This window comes from Podarcis gaigeae, assembly GCF_964106915.1.
Source record: "Podarcis gaigeae genome assembly, chromosome: 8".
NCBI classification, from domain to species: Eukaryota; Metazoa; Chordata; class Lepidosauria; order Squamata; family Lacertidae; genus Podarcis; species Podarcis gaigeae.
Genome location: NC_139684.1, coordinates 12,623,167 through 12,647,966, shown reverse-complemented (window position 1 = coordinate 12,647,966; position 24,800 = coordinate 12,623,167). Strand labels below are relative to the sequence as shown.

The following is a 24,800-nucleotide window of genomic DNA, read 5'->3' as shown; positions in this document are numbered from 1 at the left end:
AAAGAAACAAAATAAAACACAATGTTTTGAGAGAGTAACAATCCCCTACACCCCCTACGATCTAGTTTTGGTTCCTGCCATAGCCTTAGGCAACGTTTTTTGCTGCTACTTGCATCAAAAGCTCAACCAAAACCTGCTCAGAGCAGCCAGAAGGATTTGCAAGACGACTCAAGAGGTTGAAACCAACTCCTTACAGCAGCCCCACTGCAAATAATGGAACTAAGTAAGTCGTGCCCACTCATTTCAAAGGGTCCATTCAATTATTACCATTTATATCATGCCCTTCCTTCTGAAGGCGCCCAGGACAGCAAGCATTTTTTAAAAAATTATCAAATAAAATCATTTAATAAAATCTTGCAAGACACTTCTCCATCTCCTTTCCCAGATGCTCACCTAGGGCTCCATTCAGGTTTTGAAATATCCGACACCTGTGATCCAAAGTGATATTGATGTTCGCCTATGGGGGAGACAAAATAAAATAGAAATCACATTATCGTAAGAGCTGGAAAGGGGGTTTTGAAAGGCCGTGAAGCCTGGCTCTTCTCTCTAAAGGTAGAGCAAAATGTCTGTTCACACCAGACAGGTACAAATCGTGGACCACCAGGTCATTTCAATACTGTCCGCTTGTGGGTGGTGGATATTTATTTATTTATTTAAATTTGCAAAGAGCTCCAGAAAAGGAACAATTTTCAGCTCCCTCCTGTTCCTTAGAAGCCTTATCCACCCCACACCTGATATCCTTGTGGGCCGAACGACGAGCATCCTGGTGGCCAAGTTTGGCTCAAGGGCCACAGGTTCCCAAACAAGTACAGTGGTTGTTGTTGTTTAGTCGTTTAGTCGTGTCCGACTCTTCGTGACCCCATGGACCAGAGCACGCCAGGTACAGTGGTACCTCGGGTTAAGTACTTAATTTGTTCCGGAGGTCTGTTCTGACTCTGAAACTGTTCTTAACCTGAAGCACCACTTTAGCTAATGGGGCCTACCGCTGCTGCCGTGCCACCGAAGCACGATTTCTGTTCTCATCCTGAAGCAAAGTTCTTAACCTGAAGCACTATTTTTGGGTTAGCAGAGTCTGTAACCTGAAGCGTATGTAACCTGAAGCGTATGTAACCCGAGGTACCACTGTAGCTTTATTTCATTACATATAGATAATTTAGGGGTTGTTTGAGCACCCAATAGCTTGTTTTATGTTCTATGTGTATTAGGATTGATTTTAAATAAAACATTCATTTTTATTAAAACGGGGAGAAAGTAACTACATTTTAAAAAGCTCGCTTGGCACACATGCACATAGCTTCTCTGCACCCTGAATTTACCCGTTTTTCTGGATCCAAGAAGACTTTTGTATAAAACAGCTGGTCGCTATCACTGTCATGACCCTCCCAATCTGATACAAGCTTGTAGAGGTGTGAAGCGTAGCCTATGAACCCTGTCAGGAAGAGAGAGAGAATTAACTTTCCCTTTTTTGCCCTCAAGGTCAAGAAACATTCCAGGCCACATTCAATACCTAAATGCAAGTGTCAACAACTCTGGTTTCTAAAGAATAAGAAATACTGTATTTTTCGCTCCATAAGACGCACCAGACCATAAGGCATACCTAGTTTTTGGAGGAGGAAAACAAGGAAAAAATATATTCTGAATCTCAGAAGCCAGAACAGCAAGAGGGATCTGGCTTCTGGGATAGCCTCTAGCTGTCCTGGCTTCTGGGACAGCCGCACGCAGCCTCTCCCGGGCAGCGGGATGAAGGCTCCCCCTGCCTGAAGAGGCTGTGCATGGCTAAGGTAGAAGCCAAGAGAGGTGCTTCGCTGAAGGGGCGCTGCGCAGAGAGCGAGAGCAGTGCAGCGCCCCTTCAGTCAAGTGGGAGGAGAAACAGAAGGAGAGGTGCTGCGCAGAGAGGGAGAGCTGCGCAGCACCCCTTCAGCGAAGCGGGAGGGGGAACAGAAGGGGCTCCGTTCCTCCTCCCACTTCGCTGAAGGGGCGCTGCACAGCTCTCCCTCTCTGTGCAGTGCCATTCGCTCCATAAGATGCACTAACATTTCCCCTTACTTTTTAGGAGGAAAAAAGTGTGTTTTATGGGGCGAAAAATAAAGTAAGTTCATATTGATCTGCAAGAGAAGTGTGCATAAGAACATAAGAAGTGCCTTCAGCTGAATCAGGCCAGTGGCCCATCTAGGCCAGCCTCTGGTTCTCACAGTGGCCCCCTAGATGCCTCTGGGAAGCCCTCAAGGAGGACCTGAGCACAAGAGCCCTCTCCCCTGTGATTTCTCATGTTGTTCAGAAGCATTGCTGCCTCTGATTGTGGAGGCAGAGCATAGCCATTGTGGTTAGTAGCCATCAATAGTTCTCTACTCATCCATGAATTTGCCCAATCCTCTTTTAAAGCCATCTAAGTTGCTAGACATTGGGACACGGGTGGTGCTGTGGGTTAAACCACAGAGCCTAGGACTTGCCAATCAGAAGGTCGGCGGTTCGAATCCCTACGACGGGGTGAGCTCCCATTGCTCGGCCCCAGTTCCTGCCAACCTAGCAGTTTGAAAACACATCAAAGTGCAAGTAGATAAATAGGTACCACTCCGGCAGGAAGGTAAACGGCGTTTCCGTGCGTTGCTCTGGTTCGCCAAAAGTGGTTTAGTCATGCTGGCCACATGACCTGGAAGCTGTACGCCAGCTCCCTTGGCCAATAAAGCGAGATGAGCGCCACAACCCCAGAGTCGGCCACGACTGGACCTAATGGTCAGGGGTCCCTTTACCTTTACTAGGTGGCTAGACATCACTGCCTCCTGTAGGAGCCAGTTCCATGGAGACCTCAGTGCTATGCAGAACTCTTCATCATTAAGCAAAAGTGTTTTTTTTTTTAAGAAGTCGGAAAAGGGACTACTACCTAAAGTAATTAAAATCGTTGCTTTTTTTAAAAAAAAAAGCCTACGTCTTCTCAGGGTAGAAGCACAGTCCGAACTTACCTCGCTTTTGGTTCTGCTTAGACAAGGCGTTCTGTGTTAACTGGAAATGTTCTATTTCTGTATTAGTTGGTTGAAGGAAATGTATATCCCTTCAGCCATTTTGCAGTAATGATTATTTAGTTCAGGGAGAAGACGGTATCCTTTGCAGACTTTCATTGTGCACCCAGAAAGGCATAAGCTCCCAGATCTCATTATTACAAAGCACTAGAAGGAACGTTCCTAAATTCTGGACACTGTAGATCTGTCCTGTTCTGGTGCATGCAATGTCTTTTGTTCTGTAGCTGTGTGATTTGTGCTTATGCTGTATTGTGATTGCCGTAGCCTATAAACAATAACATGTATTGAATGGAACTGAATTATTATGAACCAACTCTCAAAACCCATTGGCTCACATGGTGACTCACCAGTACCCAAACTATGGAACTGACTCCCGTAGGAGCCGATAAGGTCCACCAACTTGGACGACTTGAAAAGAAGATTAGAGAAATACAAAATGGCCACTGATGGCTACTAGCGGGTGCAGAATGCCGTGGCGAGGCTCCTTACGGGGTCCATGCCACGGGATCACATTCATCCAGTGCTTTACCAACTGCACTGGCTCCTGGTGGAGTACAGGGTCAGGTTTAAGGTGCTGGTTTTGACCTTTAAAGCCCTATGCGGCCTGGGACCAATGTACCTACGGGACCGCTTATCCTAGTATGCCCTGCGGAGGACCTTAAGGTCCACAAATGACAATATTTTGGAGGTCCCAGGTCGCAAGGTGATTAGATTGGTCTTAACTACGGCCAGGGCCTTTTCAGTACTGGCCCCGACTTGGTGGAACGCTCTGTCACAAGAGACTAGGGCCCTGCAGGACTTGACATCTTTCCGCAGGGCTTGCAAGACAGAGCTGTTCCGCCTCGCCTTTGGTTTGGACTCAGTCTGACCCTTATGTTGCCCTCCCCTTATGGTCTTGATCTATCAGCTACTTTTAAAATGAGGCTGCATTTTAAACTGCATTTTAACCTGTATTTTAAATTGGTTCCCCCCCCCATTATGTTTTTACTGTGATTTTATCGGTGTTAGCTGCCCTGAGCCCTGCTCTGGCTGGGGAGGGCGGGGTATAAATAAAATGTATTATTTATTATTATTATTATAGCTAGAATGGCTGTGCTCTGCCAACATGGCTGGAGGCAGCAAAGCTTCTGGTTACCAGTTGCTGGAAAACACAGGAAGGGAGAAAGTGCTCTTGTGCTTGGGATTTTTTTTTTCTTGTGTTCTTGCGTTTTGAAACTTGAACCCAGTTCCTGCTCTCTCATTCCTTTTTTCCCCAATTTTTTTTATTGATTTTCCAAAATTTTCCAACAAACAAACGAACATAAGTCTTAACTGTACTTAATCCAATCTTAGTAACATTGTTAAGTGACTTCCTCTAATTCCCCTGGCTGAATTTCAGTGTATATCATTGTAACAGTTTTCCAAAACCAGTTTTCCCATAAAATTAACTTAATCACTTAACATCTTTCTTTTCATTTTAACTTTAAACATATTAGTCTCTAACATCCCATATTTAAATCCTAAGCCAATCTGGTGTTTGCAAGTTTTTTCCAGTTAAATTATCTTAACATATTTAACTAAATAGTCTTTAAATTTCAACCATTCCGCCTGCTCTCTCATTCCTGGTTACTCCTCCAATGCTCCACGCCACTGCTCCAGTCCCTCTTACCTCCGGATCCGAGGAATCGCTTCCCTTCCCGGACCTGGGGGTACTTTCCTTCCAGCCTTCGGTCAGGGTAGATTAGGGTCTCCGACGAGAAGACGACTTTGGCCTTAGCTTGCCTAAATTTCTTCAGGAGTTCTGCCGGGCCTGAAGCAAATATGACGTCATAGCTGCAGGGGAGGAAACAGGGAGGAAAGGATGGTACCAGAAAGAGCAGGAAGAAGAATTCAAGGAGGTGCTTCTGCTGGGAAAGGTATAGAAGTTATTTTTCCCTACTGGTCCGTGACAAGGGAGGCTTAGTTATGGGATGGGTCCCTCTGGATTTTGCTGAACTACAACTCCCACCAGCCTCTGCAAACACAGCCAGTGGCCAGGGATGATGGGAGTTGTAGCGTAGCAACATCTGGATCATTAATAATAATAATAATAATAATAATAATAATAATAATAATAATAACAACAATAATAATAATATTTATACCCTGCCCATCTGGCTGGGTTTCCCCAGCCACTCTGGGTGGCTTCCAACAAAACACTAAAATTCAATAACCTATTAAACAGTAAAAGCTTCCCTAAACAGGGCTGCCTTCAGATGTCTGCTAAAAGTTTGGTAGTTATTTTTCTGTTTGACATCTGGTGGGAGGGCATTCCACAGGGCGGGTGCCACTACTGAGAAGGCCCTCTGCCTGGTTCTCTGTAACCTCACTTCTCTTAGGGAGGGAACCGCCAGAAGGCCCTCGGTGCTGGACCTCAGTGTCCGGGCAGAACGATGGAGGTGGAGACGCTCCTTCAGACATACTGGACCGAGGCCGTTTAGGGCTTTAAAGGTCAGCACCAACACTTTGAATTGTGCTCGGAAACGTAAAAGGTTCTCCTGCCCTGTGTTCGGGAGAATGGGGTGCTGCCCCCACCAACCTGCCTGCCCTTAGCCAGCCTCCACCTGCCTGCCTTTCTTACCATGTGATTTGCATAGAGCACATGCTTATGGTCTCCTTACCTCTCTGTGAAGAGGATGATCAAATCCTCCTTCTCTGCATATTCTTCCAAAGCTGACTTTAAGAGACGGATCTTCTGACCACCTCCTGTCGTCCTTTTATTCTCTCCTCCGTGCCACTCCTCTCCTAATCCCAGGACCTAGAGGGTGAAAGCAGATTTGCAATGAAGCCTTTCTTCGCCCAAGTTCTCTTTTTCAGCGGGTTAGCACCTGTGCATTAATAATAATAATAATAATTATTATTTATTTATACCCCGCCCATCTGGCTGAGTTTCCCCAGCCACTCTGGGCAGCTCCCAATCAAGTGTTAAAAACAGTACAGCGTTAAATATTAAAAACTTCCCTTCAGATGTCTTTTAAAGATAGGATAGCTGCTTATTTCCTTCACATCTGAAGGGAGGATGTTCCACAGGGTGGGCGCCACTACCAAGAAGGCCCTCTGTCTGGTTCCCTGTAACCTCACTTCTCGCAATGAGGGAACCACCAGAAGGCCCTCAGTGCTGGATTTCAGTGTCCGGGCTGAACGATGAGGGTGGAGACGCTCCTTCAGGTATACTGGACCGAGGCCGTTTAGGGCTTTAAAGGTCAGCACCAACACTTTGAATTGTGCTCAGAAACGTACTGGGAGTCCAAAGGTAGCAATTTCATTCCCATACCGCTGGGCAGGAAGACAGCTCTCAAATTTTCTATGGATCTTTAAACCAAAACATTTGGAACTGTGTCTTTAAATCACAGGTCATGCACAGAACATTAACACAGTATGTTGACAAGGCATACTGTGTAATGTGAAATGAGTTGGGCTTTGAATGTGAGATGAAAGCTGCATGGAGAAGGTCTTTCCCATGTCTTAAGGCAAATGCCACAACCTAGTGATAGAGCATCTGCTTTGAAAGCAGAAGGTTCCAGGTTGAACCCACAGCATCTTTAGCTAGGGCTAGGAATAAGGTTACCAGATTTTATTCAATGAATCTGGTGACACTTTTCAACTTCAATGGATTGTGTATGGGGACTGATTTGTAAATCCGGGGACTGTCCCCGGGAAAGGGGGGCATCTGGTAACCTTAGCTAGAAATGCCCCCTGCCTGAAACCCCAGAGAGCTGCTGCCAGTCCGTGTAGACAACATGGAGCTAGATGACTAATGTAAATTGATTGGAAATTAGTATTGGAAAACTGCTACAATGAGATATATGGAAATACAGCTAGAGGGATTCGAGGAAGTCATCTGACAATGGTAACAAAAATATGATTATAACAGGATAAACGTTTGTATGTTTGTTATATAGTAATGTTTTTTTTCTTTTTTGTTTATGTTTGGAAGAAATTTGGAAAACCAATAATTTTTTTTAAAAAAAAACCCAAAACATGGAGCTATATGGACCAATGGGTCTGACTTCCTGTCCCACTTCTTGTGTCATTATTTCCACGTAACTCAAAATCTCCTGGCATCACCTTGACATTGTAGTTGAAGAACTGGGCTGATCTTCTGAACCGTTTGAATCCTTCCGTCTCCTTGGTGGCCACAGTAAGAACCAATAAATTATCTGGATGGAGGAGGAAGAAGGAAAATTTAGGTAGTCATCTCCCAGTCAAGAAGGTCCTACTTTTACTCAATCAAAGGTAAGAATATAAAGAAGAGCCCTAAACCACAGAGCCTAGGACTTGCCAATCAGAAGGTCGGCGGTTCGAATCACCGCGACGGAGTGAGCTCCCATTGCTCGGTCCCTGCTCCTGCCAACCTAGCAGTTCGAAAGCACGTCAAAGTGCAAGTAGATAGATAAGTACCGCTCCGGCGGGAAGGTAAATGGCGTTTCCGTGCGCTGCTCTGGTTCACCAAAAGCGGCTTAGTCGTGCTGGCCACATGACCCGGAAGCTGTATGCTGGCTCCCTCGGCCAGTAAAGTGAGATGAGCGCCGCAACCCCAGAGTCAGCCACGACTGGACCTAATGGTCAGGGGTCCCTTTACCTTTTACCTTACCAGAAAAGTACAGAATTCAGTAGGCTATTAAGAGCTGAGACAGAATCTCTAGTGGCAGTCAATGACACTAAAGGCTTGGTTCCTTGTTGATGTCAAATGAGCCTCACCAAGTCAGGGAATGACCAGTGACACTCCTTCAGATGATCTCAGTGATCATGCCAGGATGTAAGGGTTCAGGCAGTCCCTGAAACTGAGAGCCAGGGCAATTCTTGGCTCCCTTCCACTGAAAAGCTCTCCTACTACTGTTTGGGCAGTTGAAAAGAAGAGTTGGTTGCGGATATTTTTTTCGGGGGGGGGGGGGAACCTTTCAGAGCCAAAGCCTTTCAAAGAAGGCTAGAGAAAAGGGAAAAGGAACCAAACCAAACAGGAAGCCCTCAAAGCATCAAAGAGCGGAAAGCTGATCTGCACATCTGAGACGGCCTGCTTGTCAACTTGGATTAAAGGGGAGGGGAACGAAAGTTTACCTTTGATTTCACATGGGCAAATCTCCCGTTCAAGGGCTCCTTTTCTGACCATTATGCAAACGTAACAGACCAGTGACTTTGGCCCTGTATCTGAGCAGGCTACTGTTGTGTTTTGACTCCTGCGGCCTGCTCTTACAGCCCCTGGCAGTCACGTTCTGCCTTCCAGATGTCATCCAGACTAAATATAATGCAACTCTCCTCTCCTCATATCCCCTTTCATGCCTACTTAGAAGGGAAGGTGGGAGGAGGGGGAAGTATCAAAAAGTCTGCAATCTCCATTTGGTCCCATGGGTTATTAAGCGGAGAAGACAGCTATTGATGGAGAGGACTATCAGTGGCTACTGACCAAGATGCCTATAGCTCTGCCTCCACAGTTGCTGGAAACGTCAAGAGGGCAGAATGTTCTTGTGCTCAAATCCTGCTTGAGGGTTTCCAACAAACACCTGGCTGGACACTAGAACAGGATGTTGGACTAGATGGGTCACTGCAGCTCTTCTTCAGGGAAGTTTTTAATATGTGACATTTCAGTGTATCTTTTATCTTTGTTGGAAGCCGCCCAGAGTGGCTGGGGAAACCCAACCAGATGGGCGGGGTACAAATAATAATAAATAATAATAATAATAATAATAATAATTATTATTATTATTATTATTATTATTATTATTATTATGTTCTTACAGAAGCAAATATTTGCAGGTGGCGGATGGACACTGGAGGATGGCCCATGGGGCACTGCCACACCACCCTCAATCTTACTCCAGCCACCTGCCAGCCCAGGAGGCGGCCCTGCCTGCCAGGGTCTTTCTCCTTTGTCTCAGTGTTGTTCTGGCGCCCCCTACTGTTGGGCTCCCCACCTTCTGCCCTATCAGTTTCAATGGGTGCCAACCATCAGTGTGGGTGGGTACAAAAAGAGTGCCTTGCACTTGAAATGAGAGTCTTGCACAAAATCACTTTCCCAACAAAACGCTGCAAAGGCAAAGCTGAGAGGCAGCTGTGGGGAAAGGATCCAGGAAAGTCTACAGCTGTAAAGACCCTAGAAAGTTGTTTAAGCCCCGCTGTCGGATTTCTTCCACGTTCCCAAACGCCCTTTCCAGCGTTCCATGCAGAAACACGCTCCAGCCAGGAACGCTATTGCTCCCAAGTGCCCAGTTAATGCTTCCTGCAGGTCCAGGAAATGCATCCAGATGTAGCAGCAAACAACATCTGGTGTGTCAATCAGGAGGATCAGTGACACCGGATATGTAAGGAACAGTCTCCTGCATTGTGCTTTGGGAGATGTGCATGCATGTCTAACATTCCAAAATCTGCTGACGTTGCCTGAATGCATTCTCCAACACATTTGCCATGCAGAATTTGATCTCCTGGGGAAGAGAGAGAAGGCACTAAATATATTTTGATTTTTTTTTTATTGGAAAGGGCGGTAGCTCAGCAGCAGAGCACCTGCTTTGTATGCAGAAGGTCCTGGATTCAATCCCCAGCATCTCCAGGCAGCACTGAGAAAGACTCCTGTCTGCAACAACCCTAAGAACATCCTGCTGGATCAGGCCAATGGCCATCTATTCCTGGTATGTCCCACAGAGGACCTTATGGTCTTCAAATAAAATCATCTTGGAGGTCCAGGGCCACAGGGAGGTTAGGCTGGCCTCAACCAGAGCCAGGGCTTTTTCGGCTGTGGCCCTGATCTGGTGGAACGCTCTGTCACAAGAGACTAGGGCCCTGCCGGACGTGACATCTTTCTGCAGGGCCTGCAAGACAGAGCTGTTCCACCAGGCCTTTGGCCAAGGCACAGCCTGACCCCCTCCTTCGGTAATCCTCACAGAACTCTAGCCCAATGGTTGCCATCAATTTGATTTTGAATTGATTTTAGAATGTATTTCAATTAATTGATTGTGATTTTATGTAAACTGTGTTACTTTTATTGTTGTTGGCTGCTCTGAGCCTGGCTTTGGCTGGGGAGGGCGGGATATAAATAAATTTTATATTATTATTATTATTATTATTATTATTATTATTATTATTATTCCAGCATCTTGTTATCACAGTGGCTGATCGGATGCCTGTTGGAAACCTGCAGTCAGGATCTGAGCACAAGAGCACCCTCCCCACCTGCGGTTTCCAGCAACTGGTATTCAGAATCTCTTAAATAAAAACCCCCGGAAGGCTGCAACCAATCAGTGTAGAGTCAGCTTGGGCCAGGTGTTCTTGGACTACGACTCCCATCCTCCTTGACTGCTGGTCCTGCTAGCCAGGTATATTGGGAGTTGTAGTCCAACAACAGCTGGAGCTCCAGCTTTGAGAAACGCTTGTGTGGAGAATACTGAGCTAGACATACCAATAGCCTGACTCAGTATGAGAATATCCCTTGCCTGAAACACTGGAGCGCCGCTGCCAGTTAGTTCAGACCAGTGTTTCCCAAACTTGGGTCTCCAGCTGTTGTTGGACTACAACTCCCATCACCCCTAGCTAGCAGGACCAGTGGTCAGGAATGTTGGAAACCGTAGTCCAAAACCAGCTGGAGACCCAAATTTGGGAAACATACTGAGCTAGATGGGCCCCGCAGTCTGACTCGATATAAGGCAGTTTCCTGTGTTCCTGTGTTATAGCGACTTAGCTCGAAAAAGTCGAGCCAAAATGCATTTTCAGGCCAATCCATTTTACTCTCCGTTCAACACAACACTGAGCCTCAAGGCAAAAGGCAGGCCGCAATAATCAGCGACCTCCCTGACAGACCGGACAGAAGCGGCTATCATATTTCGGAGAAAAAAGGTCTCGCTGTGCAGACTGCCATGGAATTAGGAAAAGCACATTCCTGAATTCCTCTTTTTGTAGGAGACTGACACCTGATGCCTGCCTGGCATTTGCACTCTCTGGAGGGAGGTCAGTTTGAACGAAAAGAGAAAAAAAGCCCTACCATTAGCCAAAGTTGGGCTTTGCCACGCTGCTCTCCCCCAACTGTCCCTCCCACGAAACCTTTCCAAGGTATACGTGCGGAGCGTGATTTCAGATGGGGCAGGGATGGGTGTCCCAGCCTTACCGTTAGGCAGAAAATTTTGTCCAGTTATTCACCATTATCTAACTCTCAGCCTTAGGTGTCAAAATAATTTGGCTTTGGGTACGATGGAACACAACAGGGGAGCAGAGGCATTTCCTGGGCTTTGCCCTGTCCTCTGGCTGAGTGCTTCTCCTCTCCTGCCTCCCCGAATCAGACATGTATGAACAGATCATTACCCCAGGTGACCAGCCAGGAAGAAAATCTTCCCTGCAGCCTGACTCAATTGCAATTTAACCACCTTTTTGCTTTCTGCTTCGTGGCCACGACAGAGCTGGAAACATTTCGCCTGCCGAAAATCTAAAATATTTTTACAACCGTAATTCCTGGCAGCTCCTCATTCCTCCTGAAGCGGTGTCCACGTAGGGTCAGCTGGTGGGGTTCCCTCCCCTTTGCATTTACGAATCAGAACGGTGGATTTTTAATTTTTTTTTGGTCCCGTTCTTCAGATGACAGCTTCATAAGCTGTGTTAGCTAATATGGAACATTGAGCAAGTCCTCATGCAGTGTTTTCTACAAAATAAATCTCAAATTCATACCCCAAGCACTTTGTCCTGTCCCCCACACTCACGCCCAAGTCCAGTTTGTACTTTCAGGGACCAGCAACACACATTAAAAATCAGCGTGGGGATGTATCTTGCAAGGGTTTCTGTGTGTGTGAGAGAGATGCATCTTTCTAACTCCCTTGTATGATCTTGGTTAAACATAAGAGGAGTCTTGAAGCTGGATCAGGCCAAAGGCACATCTAGTCTGGCTTCCTGACCCCCCCAGAAGGAAACTCCCAACAGGACCTAAGGACAAAAGCACTCCCCACACTTGTAATTCGCAGCAACTTGTATTCAGAGGCGTACCCCAAATCGGACTTCAAATACCCAAGGTCTTAACAGGGAAAACGCTTAATGTGATCTTCACCAAATGCTTGCCAGACCAGACCCTAAACAAGTTCTCTTGGAAGTAGGATCACCGCAGATTTCGGCCAGAATTTACACCCCATCTCCCCTCAAAAGCATACAACGGCTCTCTATTCCACATTAACCAGCATGGAGTAAAAAGGCCTGAACTTTTGTGCATAATCGTAAATTCAGCATCCTGCACTCTCAGGGGCCAAATATTGGTGGGCAATCCAGTGCCCCTCAGGCCTGGTGAGGGCGAGGCACAAGGCAGGGAGCCCAACCGGTAGATCCAATGACAGGTACAGCCAACTAAATCTCGGTTTGTCTGCATGCTGAGGGGAGAAAAGGGGTGCCAAGCAAGCTCCCCCAGGATGTGGGGCGCTGCCTGGGTTTTCCAGCTCGGAGACTTACCGTCCTGTCGCTTGGCTCCTCCGTGGGTGCCCTGGGCGGCGAAGAAGAGCAGGATCAGCAGCATCTGGGACCGGAGGGGCATCGTGAGAACGGTGCTACTTCGGGGGCGAAAGCGACTCTCACTTTTCGCGGGGGAGAAGGAAAGGCATTTGGGATGCAACTGCACAAGTCCCTCCCAGCCGTCCCGGGGCTGCTGTGCCACGCAATAAACAACGCCCCTCCGGAGAGGAGCTCCTCCTCTCTTTCTCCAGCGCAGCCCCACCGTATCCTGCCCACCCCACTTTCGTTTCTGCCCCCCGGAACACCGAGATCCTGGGCAGGGATGCAGCTCAGGGGCAGAGCTCCTGCTTTGCACGCAGAAGATCCCGCTCCGGCAGCATCTCCAGAAAGAGCTGCGGAAAGCCGCCACCGCCGCTGCCAGTCAGTGTCGACAATACTGAGCTCGGTGGAGCAAGAAAATGGCAGAGCTCTCGACCGGCATGTAGAAAAGCCCCAGATTCAGTCCTCACCATCTTCCAGTCAGGACTGGGACTGTCCCCTGGCTGAAAGCCAGAAAAGCAGAAAAGCATTGTCGACAATGCAGAGCTAGGGTCTGCATAAGGGAGCTTCGTGTGTTGCATGAGATTCTTCATCTCAAGGCAGCCCACGTTGGGCAAAAGATTCCTGCATTGCACGGGGTCGGACTAGATGACCCTGGGGATCGGATGGATCCCGTCCAGCTCTACAATTCCATGATTCTATGCTTTGCAAGAAGGTCCCAGGTTCAATCCCCAGCAGCATCTCGAGGAAAGGCTGGGGAAAGACTCCCTGTTTGGAAAATGCTCCTGCTGTGGAAACGGGCACTCTGCAGATGCCCAGAGGCACGTTGACCATAGTCTTCCTTTAAAATAAAAATTAAAAAATTCTGCGGGCGGCGGCGGCGGCAGGAGGAGCAGCGCCAGCCGCGGGATCCGCCTGACGGCCGGGGCTTGCCCTTCCCGCTGGGCCGTCAGTCAGCCGCCACCGCCCCGCCTCGCCGTTCACGAGAGAGCCCGTCCGGCTGAGGCGAAGCCAGCGCCTCGCTCCGCGGCCGGGAAGAAGCCGCCCAACCCCCGCTCCGCCCTTGCGTCCTTCGTTCCGAGAGAGCCGCCGCCGCCGCCGAGCGGGCAGGCGGGCGAGCGAGCCGAGGCCGCGCGCTGCTGGTGGGGCGAGCGCGACTAGGCCTCGGAGCCGGGGCCTCGCGTAGCCGCGCCGCCCGGGGGCCATGAGGTAGCGGCCGGGCTGGCGGCGAGCGGCGTCCCGCTGTCTCCTTGCACCTGACTGCTCTGCCCCTTCGTCGTCCTCCATGTGGATGCAGCAGCGGCTGAAGGGGCTGCCGGGCCTGCTGTCGAGCAGCTGGGCGAGGCGCCTGCTGGCCCTGCTGGGCTTCCTGCTGGTGGCCTACTGGTACCTCGGAGGGGCCTGGCCTCGACTCCTGCCCTGGAGTTCCCGGCAGCCGCCCGGGGGCGCGGCGGGGCTCTGCCTGCAGGCCGAGACGCGGGCCTGGCAGGCCTGGGCGCAGCAAGGGGAAGCCAGGCTGCTGCCCCAGGCCCCCGGGCACCCGGCGGGCAGCGACGATGCCAGCTCCCCACCTGCCCTGGTGGGCAACGGCTACCTGCTGCTGGACGCCACAGCCAACCGGCTCTGGGTGGCAGCCTCGGCGGGGAAAGGCCCAGCGCCCACCTTGGCCCATGCCACCGAATACGCCGCCTTGGCGCAGCTCCGGCCACCGGCTAATGCCGTCGCCGAAGTGGGGGCTGCCGTGGCCATGCTGAAGGAAGGCGCTGTCCGTTGGGCCCGGTGTGTCCAGACCGGGCCGGCGGCCTCCGAGGCGACCGGCGGGGGCTGCGTCACCATCCGGGAGGAGCTGCTAGCCCACCGCGGGCGCCCCCACCTCTACCTGCAGCGAGTAGCCATCGCCAACCCCACTGACCGCTTGGTGGCCTTTGAGGTGTCTGGTCCGGCTTCAGCCGCCTCTGGAGGAAATGGCGGCGGGAAGTTCATCACCAGCATGGAGAAGTCGGGAGACCGGCAGTTCTTCCTCTCCTCTGGGCGGGTGCTGCAGCCCGTGGGCGACAAGGTGGTCCTGGTGGTGGTGGCGGCCAAGAAGCTGGTTAACCGGGTGCAGGTGGCGCCCAAGTCCCAGTTCGACGAGACCCTGCTGTCCGTGGTGCACACCTCGGAGCCCGTCGAGGCCGCCCGTGTGGACGAAGCCTTCGGCAGGCTCCGGGAAGCGGCCAAGAAGGAGATGCTGGAAGTCATGAGGATGAGGACAGAGGACTTGGTGCAGGAACACAGGCAGGCGTGGGCCGACCTGTTTATCTCAGGTGAGAGCTGGGCTGGCGTGGCCCCGGCTTGGAACGAAACGGCAACGTCAAGCTCTATGGTGTCCCCTCGGTCCAGGGCCAGATCCAGGTTCGAGGTGGGGGCTTTTTGCAAAGTGCTCCCTATTCCTGTCTCGGTCTGTCCTGGCAGCAGTGGGAGATGGCCATAGCGGCTGCGCTGTGAATTTCCACTATTTTAATTGCACCCACCAAAAAGTACCGTATTTTTCGCTCTATAAGACACACAAGATGCACCTAGTTTTTGGAGGAGGAAAACAAGAAAAAAATATTCTGAATCTCAGAAGCCAGAACAGCAAGAGGGATCACTGCGCAGTGAAAGCAGCAATCCCTCTTGCTGTTCTGGCTTCTGGGATAGCTGCGCAGCCTGCATTCGCTCCATAAGACGCACACACATTTCCCCTTACTTTTTAGGAGAGAAAAAGTGAGTCTTATAGAGCAAAAAATACGGTAATTCTACATCAGAGGCATTGTGGGGCATTTAAAGGCTGGTGCCTGCCTGGTGCTATTTAGAGCTGCTGGAAACATATTTGGACTGAGTCCGCACCAGCACGCTGGAGCCCACCTGCCGGCACCGATGCATAATTGAGATTGGATCGATGCTGTTTGTCACTTGCACCTTCCACTCTTTGAGGGTATTGTAGGGAGGGTGAGATTTGGGAGATGTGTATAAACCATGAGCAATTGGCCTGGATCTGTGAAAGCAATAGGAGTTACTCCTGGTAGGCATTACATCAGAGGGGTGCCTCTTTCTTGATGTACAGCAGGGCATAGGAAGGTGCAGGCCTTCACACATGGTTGGACTCGTACTCAGCCCCACTCAGCATGCCCGGGGGGGCAGGACTGATGGGAGTTGTCACCCAGCAACACCCGTAGGTTCAGCATTCCCGGTGCACAGAAATCAAGGAGGATTATGTCCAGTAATATAAGAAGTGGTCTTGAGTAGAAGTTAGCATATTGGACCATCTACCTCAGTATTGTCCACACTGGCTGGTAGTGGCTCTCCAGGGAATTCAAGCAGGGGTCTTTTCCCAGCCCTTTGTGGAGATGCCAGGGGTCAAACCTAGGATAGTCTGTGTGCAAATTGGATGCTCTACCACTTCCTTTCCAGGAGGATTTAGTTCTCTTTCTGGTGGGCAGAGGCATTCTGGGGCAGGTTGCAGTTAGCTTTTCTTCAGTTATGATCCTGCAAACAAAAGATTTGAGAACGGGCACACAGTTTTCCCTTTTAAAGAAGAGCATATGATTGCATCGTACTGCTTATGCTTCATGGTTGCTAGTGCTAATATATTGTCCTTTTCGTAGACTTTAACAGTAGGCTGTCTTGAGAGAGCTAAGAAGTATAAATAAACAAGCTTAAGGGCTTGTTAAGCAGAAGCAAGCAACTCATGTGATATTGATGTTGGGGCTGTTTATATCCCATATTGCTCATCAGCTAGGCAGTCTTGTTTCCTGCATGTGTGTTGGCTTCTTCAAGGATGCTTCTTGAGCACATGCAGAGTTCATCTCCTTCCTTACTGATTAACTGTGGCCCACTTCCACCCTTTGGGAAATAAGGAACAGAACTTCTGGAGCATGTGATGTAACATATTGGTTTGGTTGCTAGAGCCCTGTGACCTTGCATTTTGTCCTGCTGTATAATCCAGAATTCTATGGGGATGGGCCTGATAAAATGCCCTTTCAGAGAAGTGGGAGGGGCTGTCACTTAGCGGCAGAACACACACTTTGTTTGCAGAATGCTGCACCTTTGATTCCTGTCCTAAACTCCAGCGAGCGACTGCCAGTCAGTGTCAACAGTATTGTACTAGACGGGCTAACTTGGTATAAGGCAACCTATTGTGTTCAAAGGAACATAGGAAGCTGTCTTCTGCTGAGTCAAGCTATTGGTCCATCTAGCTTAGTGCTGCCTACTCCAGCTGGCAGTGGCTCTCCAGGATTTCAGGGAGGGAGCCCTACCAGGTGGTGGTGGTGGTGATGATGATGATAATAATAATAATTTATTTATATCCCGCCCTCCCCAGCTGAAGCCCGGCTCAGAGCGGCTGGTGAGGCCTTCTGTATGCAGAACAGATGCTCTACCACTGGGCTGCTTCCCTTCCCTGAGAATTCCTCTTCCCTTTCCCTCCCTGACTAATGAGAGTGACTAATTCTGATATGACCTTTTCCTCACATGCTTCATGAAGCATTCTAGTGGATTAAACAATGTGTCAGTCAAACCATCATCTCACCCTCTGGTTCAAAACTTTACACAATATTAATGCTTCTAAACTTTATGTCTGCTTCTAAGGTGTATATTTAGTTGCCTTGAGATACTTCATATCTGGCAACCAAGGAAGCAAATAAATAATAAGGGAAATAAACTCGGCATGTAAACTCTGGATTTGGCTTCTCCCACAAGTTGCAGAGATGGATGCCAGTTTGGAAAGGAGGACAGACAAATGCTTGGAGGCTACTAACCACCATGGTTAGGTTCTTCGCTGTCGGAGGCAGTGTGCCTCTGAATGCCAGTGTCTGGGAATCACAAGTGAGCAGTGTTGTTGCACTCAGGTCCTGCTTACCGGCTTCCCAGAGGTATCTGGTTGGCCACGGTGACAACAGGATGCAGGACTAGATGGACCTTTGGCCGGATCCAGCTGCAGAGCTCTTCTTATGTTATCATGTTCCTTTGTTGATCCTCAGGTCTGATTACCAAAACACTGCAGCCTTATAAAAACTAGTCACGCACTCAGCCACATAGTTTTCCTGGGAGTGTTGCAAAGTGGATTAAAATAGGAGGCATGTGACTATATAGAGGTGCAGCTTGTTAGAGGAGTCTCTCCTCTTAACTCTTCCGTTACATTTCACTCCCTACCGCCAGCCTTGTGGCTACGATCCTTTCATTTGTGTGCAAGCGCAGACTTCCAGTTCCTTCACACTTCTAAATTTGCAGCTGCCTGAGTAGAGAAACAGGATTTCAAAAGGGGGGAGGGAAGCCCAAGCTATAATTCATGTCCATCTCTTAGGTTTGATGTGTGGGCCATTCCAAGTGGCTTGTTCACAGCCAAGCCTGCCTCGTACGGTGGTTGTAAGGATCAAATGGTGGGCAACCCGTGAAAGAACAGGATGCTGGACTAGGTGGATCATTGGCCTGATCCTGCAGGCTCTTCTTATGTTCTTATATATAAGCTCTGAGTTATGGAGGAAAGATCTCCGTGATAATTCCTTTGTCCATTTCAGGGGTCGAGATGAGGAAGATCACCGATGCTCACACCCCCTCGAGTGACACCGTCAACATGACCCTGTATTACGTCCTCTCCACCACGCCCTCTCCCCTCCTTGACCCTCTCATTGGCAGCGAGGAGAGAGAGAAGATGGAGGCCACCCTGAACTACGCTGACCACTGCTTCAGCGGCCACGCCACAATGCACGCCGAGAACCTCTGGCCGGGCCGGCTCTCAACTGTCCCCCAGATCCTCCAGCTCTCAAACTTGTGGAAGCTGACTCTCCAGAAGCGCGGCTGCAGAGGCCTGGTCGCAACGGGGGCCCACGGCCTCATGCAAGGGATGGTGCTCAGCTTTGGCGGGCTCCAGTTCACGGAGAACCACCTCCAGTTCCAGGCCGACCCTGACGTGCTCCACAATAGCTACTCCCTGCGCGGCATCCACTACAACAAGGACCTGATCAACTTGGCCGTCCTGCTGGACTCTGACGGGAAGCCCTTCCTGCATGTCTCGGTCAAGTTCCAGGACAAGCCAGTCAAGCTGTACGCCTGCGAGGGAGGCTGCGCCAACGACCCCATCGAGCTCACGTCGGAGCCACGAGGACACACCTTCCCTGTCATGGTGACGCAGCCCATCACCCCGCTGCTCTACATCTCCACGGATCTGGTCCACCTGCAGGACCTGAGGCACACTCTGCACCTGAAAGCCATCTTGGACCACGAGGAGCACATGGCCAAGCAGTACCCTGGCCTGCCCTTCCTCTTCTGGTTCAGCGTGGCTTCCCTCATCACCCTATTCCACTTGTTCCTCTTCAAACTCATCTACAACGAGTACTGCGGGCCAGGAGCCAAGCCGCTCTTTCGGAGCAAGGTATAAACCCTCACCAGCCGGGCCTGCTTCAGATGCCTGATGTTCAGCAGACCGACTCAGCCTCTTGGGTTGCCTTTTGTGTGTGTGTAATCCAAACCCCCCCCCGGCCCCCCTCCTGCAGCCAGGGAGCCAGGAGTTTTGAACGACCTGCAAGTGAGCAGCATCCCTGCATGGAAGGCAACCAGACCTTGCCTGGGAGCCTATAAAGAGGAGTCTGAACACTTATTTTTAATTTTCCAAACTGCAGTGTTGGCTCCTTTACAAGAAAGTGCACGCCAGCAGTTTCTGCTTCATTGGGGTCCCTTGTGGACGGCCTTCACATTAAAACGATCTCCCAGTGGCTGTCCCGAAGGTAGCTCACCAGTTATAATGCTCTGATCTTGCTGTGTTGCCACCCCAGGACCGTCAATAGAAAGGGGATTTGACCAACTGCTAAGCTAGTATTAAGTGTGTTTGCTGTATAGATATGCACACAATTTCCCTTGAAGGAGAGAAGGTGGTGTTAACTGCTCCCTGTAAATCAATCATCTGTGTCGCAGGTGGGGAAGAGGTAGGAAAGTGTGTGGCGACTTATTAGATGAGAAGTGCCACGCTCATGGTGCAGTGGAGGTACAGAGGAACCAGTGGAGTGAAACGCCTTTGATTCTAACTCCTATGGGGAAAGAAGGCTTTACTTGACAGGTTAAATGTTCAGCGTTTGCCAGGAATCGAATAGCCCAAGAGGCGGTTATGGGGAGGCTTCAGGTAGCAGCCTGCTTTTTCCTCCCTCTGGAGCTGAAATGGCATGTGGGGTTTGAGCTTTGCCACATCCCGCAAGACCTGATGAGGCACTTTGCTTTGGTGCTCTGGATGACACTTAGGAGGGAGGTGTCATCATTAACAGCACCAAAGGCCAGATTTTAGTGTTAAACCATAGGGGAGAAAAGTGGCAGGTGAGCAGCTCTTTCCATTCACAAAACAAAAATTACAATCCCCACCCCATCCAAATAAAGCATGCAACCAAGGGAGAGAAGTGGCTGGAAGTCTTTTGCATATAGTGTGTGTACTACTGGAATCCCGGAAATCCGCAGTGTGCTCTCTTCACCCACTGCTGTGTGTTCAGGGGGTGTGTCCTTTTTACTCCTGGAAGATCTGAGGCCCCTGTTGCCTGTTTTGGGGTTCGTCCCCCCCACAATGCAGACCTGTTGACCATCAAGCAGCTGGTGCAACCAGCATTGTCGTCACCTGGAAAAAGTTGCTGATGAAGAAGACTCTATTCAGGGTGGGGGTTTGCCTGGGTGCCACTCAAAGCACTAGCCCCCCTGGGGCCCGCTTGCAGATTCTCAACACCTGAAAGACAACATCACAGTGAGAGTTCAACGTCTTTCAGGTCGGAGGCCAGGAGGTGGAGCCAAGACTGGGGAGTGGGGAAGAGAGAGACACTTTTGAGACTTTGCAAGTCTCGCTTGGTGCCCTCCAGAAGTTTTGAACTACATCTCCCTGCGTGCTGGATAGGGCTGATTGGCGTTGTATTCCAAAACACCTGGAAGGCCCAAGGCTGGCAAAAGACCTTACCGAGAGAGAAGGTGGGAGGGGGGTAAGAGTTTGCCTTTCCCTGTAGCGGTGCCATCAGCAGTTTTCTTGCTTAAAACAAAACCTGGAGTTTTTGCACTGCAAAATGTTCAGCTTTAGAGATAGAATCTGTTTGCTAACATTAAATGTTTTTAAGAGCTCCTGCTCTGTGTGTGTGTGCACACCCACCCATCATTCAAGGGGGGCGCAACTGAGTGTTTTTCCTGACTGTGAGCTAAACAATGTAGACTGACACCCTGCGCTATTAACTGAACCAAAAGATCTCTGCGTCTTGAGTGTGTGAATGACTCCGATCTCTCAGCGACCGAGCACTGGACAAGACTTCAGCTGAAGAACAAGGAACTTTTTGAAAGCAACATATGCCCTTTTGTGCCTTGGTGGGAGGGTTCATGGGTGGGTGGGTGGGGGAATGAAAATGTCTCTGGTAAGAAATTATACTAGCACTTGTGTTTCTTTCCCATCTCTGTCTCTCTCTTCCGCATTGCTCTCTTACAGGACCGTCAGCTTCCATTAACATCTACTCTCTTTAGTGGAGAATACTTGAAAATTACATGTTGGCTTGTTATGTTTAGTGTTTATAGGAAATGAATCAAATCCCATCTTCTCCCCTCCCCTCTCTTTTTTGTTTTTGTTTTTTGGCTGGTTCCCAATCTAATTCAAGATTTCCCCCACCCCAACCCATAAGTGAATGTTGGCTCATTCTTTTCATGTACTTTAATTTATTGTTCTTAAAAATGTGATGTTGATTCTTTGCACTCGCAGTGCTACTCTGCAGAGTGAGTTAACAGCAATTAAGAATGTCTATGTGTTCATCTCTCACAGGTTAACGCTTGTGCTGGTAATGAATTTCTCTGCCTTCTCCGTAAGCATAATGTACAAAATAGTCTACTTTAATTAGCATTTGGAGGAAGGGGGGGAGAAATAGTTATTGCTCCAAACCTGTTGCAGTGTTCTCTTTTCTAAGCTTCTGGATTGTGGGGAGAGATAGACTTTCTGATGATTTGAATGTGATTTGTTTTATTTAAAACACCAAAGGTTTTGAGGTTGGGTGGGTTGTTGTTTTTTTTCTAGGAAATAAAAACTTTCCAAATCTATACCTACTGACTCCATCAACATTTTTTATATTTTGGGGGATGGGTTGTTGTTTTGTTTTTTGCTTATTTTTTGCATTTATATATAATTTTTTTTCTCCAAGTGGCTCAAGGTGGCATACAGTGGTGCCTCGCAAGATGAAATTACCGTATTTTTTGCTCTATAAGACTCACTTTTTCCCTTCTAAAAAGTAAGGGGAAATGTGTGTGCGTCTTATGGAGCAAATGCAGGCTGCGCAGCTATCACAGAAGCCAGAACAGTAAGAGGGATTTCTGCTTTCACTGCGCAGCGATCCCTCTTGCTGTTCTGGCTTCTGAGATTCAGAATATTTTTTTTCTTGTTTTCCTCCACCAAAAACTAGGTGCGTCTTGTGGTCTGGTGCGCCTTATAGAGCAAAAAATATGGTAATTCGTTCCGTGAGTCTCTTCGTCTTGCGGTTTTTTCGTCTTGCGAAGCATGGCTATTAGCGGCTTAGCGGATTAGCACTATTAGCGGCTTAGCGGCTATTAGCGGCTTAGAAAAAGGGGGAAAAAGTCGCAAGAACTCGCAATACGTTTTCGTCTTGCGAAACAAGCCTATAGGGAAATTCGTCTTGCGAAGCACCTCAAAAACGGAAAACTCCTTTGTCTAGCAAGTTTTTCGTCTTGCGAGGCATTCGTCTTGCGGGGCACCACTGTACATGGTTCTCCCCTTTCTCATTTAATCCTCACAACAACCCAGTGAGGTTGGTTAGGCTGAAAAGCAGTGACTGGCCCAAGATCACCCAGTGAGCTTCATGACCGAGTAGGGATTGAACCCTGATCTCTGAGGTCCTAGTCCTTACACTCTCACCATGACACCACACTGGCTCTCAACAGAAACCTAAATAATAATTGTCCGTAACACTCCCTAGGGGCCCACACTGCCCCTGGTATGCGACAAACCTCTCCTGGCATTGTCTAGTGTGGCACTCCCCCAGAATGGACATCAGTCTTCATTGTGGTGTGCTCAGTGGCACAGGTCGGATGATCCTGTGCACGCTATTAATTAACAGAGTCTGCCGTGGCGACTGGAAGCGTGAACATGAGCATTTTTAGATTTATTTTGCCATATTTACAGGACAAATCATAATGGCATCTGCTCTCTTCTTCAGCAGACTCACAGAAAGAAACACAGTTCAAAAGCACAACGTAACGGAAAGAGATAAGACTAACTTCCGTCTTCAGACTTTCCCGGCTCAGGAACGTAAACAGTGACATGTGACTTTCCAGCCACATATCAGCAATGGAGGAGTGATTTGCTAACAATAATTACCATGTCTTCATGTTATAACATCCCTGCTTGGCAGTATCTAAAGGTTTTTTCTTTTTTACATTTTGCAAAACGCTTTTTATTCATCCTGTACTACTAGCTTTAATGCAGGTGGAAAGAGCAGGTTGCTACTGCATTCCTTGTGGGGTGCAACCTGCTACCTCTTTCCTCGCTGTCTTCAGAGCAATGCCAGCTGGTGCCCTTTGAGGCTGCTGGGGCGGAAGGCAGGGAGCACCACAGTAGGCAGAGTCAGTGACTCTGGAAGAGTCCAAACTTCCCTATTTATATATATAATAATTTTTATTTGATTTTACAAATATAGAATTATAACAATCCAAATTACATATCCCTATTTAGAGATTTCTCCAAATCTCTGGACTTCCCACCTTCCCCTCCATAGATCCTATTGTCCATCTTCTCAACTGCATATTATTTCATAGTCCATATTTTATATCTTTCCATATTATCCAGAATATTCACTACATTACAAGTGTTATTAAAATCCTGCTAAGGTTTTCATCTGCTTACAGTGGTCTCCTAGATAAATTATAATTTTTCCCCATTCTTCGTTGAAGTTTTGGTCTTCTTGGTTCCTGAGCCTTCCGGTCAGTTTTGTCATTTTGGCATAGTCCAACAGCTTGGTTTGCCATTCCTCTCTGCTAGGGACTTTGTCTCCTTTCCATCTCTGGCCTAGTAGCATCCAGATTGCTGTTGTCACATGAAAAGGCTTTTCTGTTCCTTTGGAACCTACAATTCCTAATAAAAGGCTTCTGGGTTTGTTTGTTTTTACAAAAGTTATTTTAAACCTTTTTTTTTTCATTATACGGTAAGTTGGAATCTGGAGTGTTGCTAGACTGCAGGAGTCCTGCATTCTGAAGTTCTAAGTTAAGAACAGAAGTGGAACCTTTTAAATTGACAGTTATAGCTTGTGGATGGCTTAAGAAGTGTTGATCCTCGTCCTTATATTCTCCCAACTTAGAGGTGTTGAAACCAAGTTAAAAAAGACAAGCTATAAAGTCTCGAGGGAGAAGGCTCCGGTTTACCAGAAGCAAGTGGCATTTTAGGGCGTATTCTGAAGCAAGGAACTTCTTAGCCACCTTTGACATGCCCAGCTTGAGTTCTCAAAGTTCTTGAGAACATTCTTAGGACTTTGCTGGATTTGGCAAGAATTGGATACCAGAAAACCACTTCCAAACTGGAGAGGGGGTGGAGTTGTGGGCTTCACGCCCTCTCCACATGTGTGGAGGCTGGCTTTCAACCTCCGCGCAGCGGCGTAGCATGGGTTGTCAGCACCCGGGGCAAGGCAAGTAATTTGCGCCCCCTAACCCAGGGCAAGGTTAGGGGCACAAATTACTTGCCTTGCCCCGGTTTAGGGGGCGCAAATTACTTGCCTTGCCCCGGGTGCTGACAACCCATGCTACGCCGCTGCTCCTTCTTTCCTCTTTATACACTGTAGTTTCAAGGATGGGACTGGGGCAATGACAAGAAGATTGTCACCTCTGTTAAGTTGTGGGTTGACATAGCAGACGACACAGCGATTTCTCCAGAGCAGCTCTTTATTTGTAAGCTGGACAGAACTGAACCGCAAACAGCTCAGCCGGCCTGCTTTTATAGGCAGCCGGCTGTCAACATTGTAGCAACAACAACCCAGAGTTTCCCGCCTAAAATAACTGACGTGGACCTGAGTGAAAACTATCTACAGTATCCCCCTGCTGGCCCAGGGTGAAACTTCACTACATAACAACCTCCACTTGGGTTGACTGTGTGCTATAAGACTGGTCTCCTCATACTGCAGGGTCTTCCATTTTACAGAGTATACATTCAAGAAGGGAAGGCGAGGGAAAGTGCCCTGCTGCAGGAATTCCTTTCCTCTTCTTAAATGGCATTTTTGAGGGACGGGCAAGTCAGTGCCATCCTGTTTCATCACCTGATATGAAATGGGAAGCTAATTCTAGTTTCACTCCCATCCT

At 48.7% G+C, this 24,800-nt stretch overlaps 2 protein-coding genes across 2 annotated transcripts in view; one reads left to right on the top strand and one right to left on the bottom strand.

Moving 5' to 3' along the window:
• The window catches only part of PLOD1 (procollagen-lysine,2-oxoglutarate 5-dioxygenase 1), a 37,309-nt gene extending 24,659 nt beyond the window's left edge, over nt 1–12,650 (bottom strand). Inside the window, exons 1-6 of the mRNA XM_083750211.1 lie at nt 12,447–12,650; nt 7,104–7,195; nt 5,657–5,793; nt 4,666–4,829; nt 1,317–1,429; nt 394–457 (exon numbers count right to left, since the gene is read on the bottom strand). Of these exons, the coding sequence (XP_083606337.1) occupies nt 394–457; nt 1,317–1,429; nt 4,666–4,829; nt 5,657–5,793; nt 7,104–7,195; nt 12,447–12,528 (652 nt within the window). The 5' untranslated portion in view covers nt 12,529–12,650. The remainder of the gene's footprint in view (nt 1–393; nt 458–1,316; nt 1,430–4,665; nt 4,830–5,656; nt 5,794–7,103; nt 7,196–12,446) is intronic.
• Nucleotides 12,651–13,770: 1,120 nt separating this feature from the next.
• KIAA2013 lies at nt 13,771–21,542 on the top strand (the record flags this gene model as incomplete). Its single annotated transcript, XM_083750224.1, has 2 exons — nt 13,771–14,791; nt 18,023–21,542. The coding sequence occupies 2 exons, from the start codon at nt 13,771–13,773 to the stop codon at nt 18,880–18,882; spliced, it is 1,881 nt and encodes a 626-aa protein (XP_083606350.1). The 3' UTR covers nt 18,883–21,542.
• Between the last annotated feature and the right edge of the window lie 3,258 nt (nt 21,543–24,800).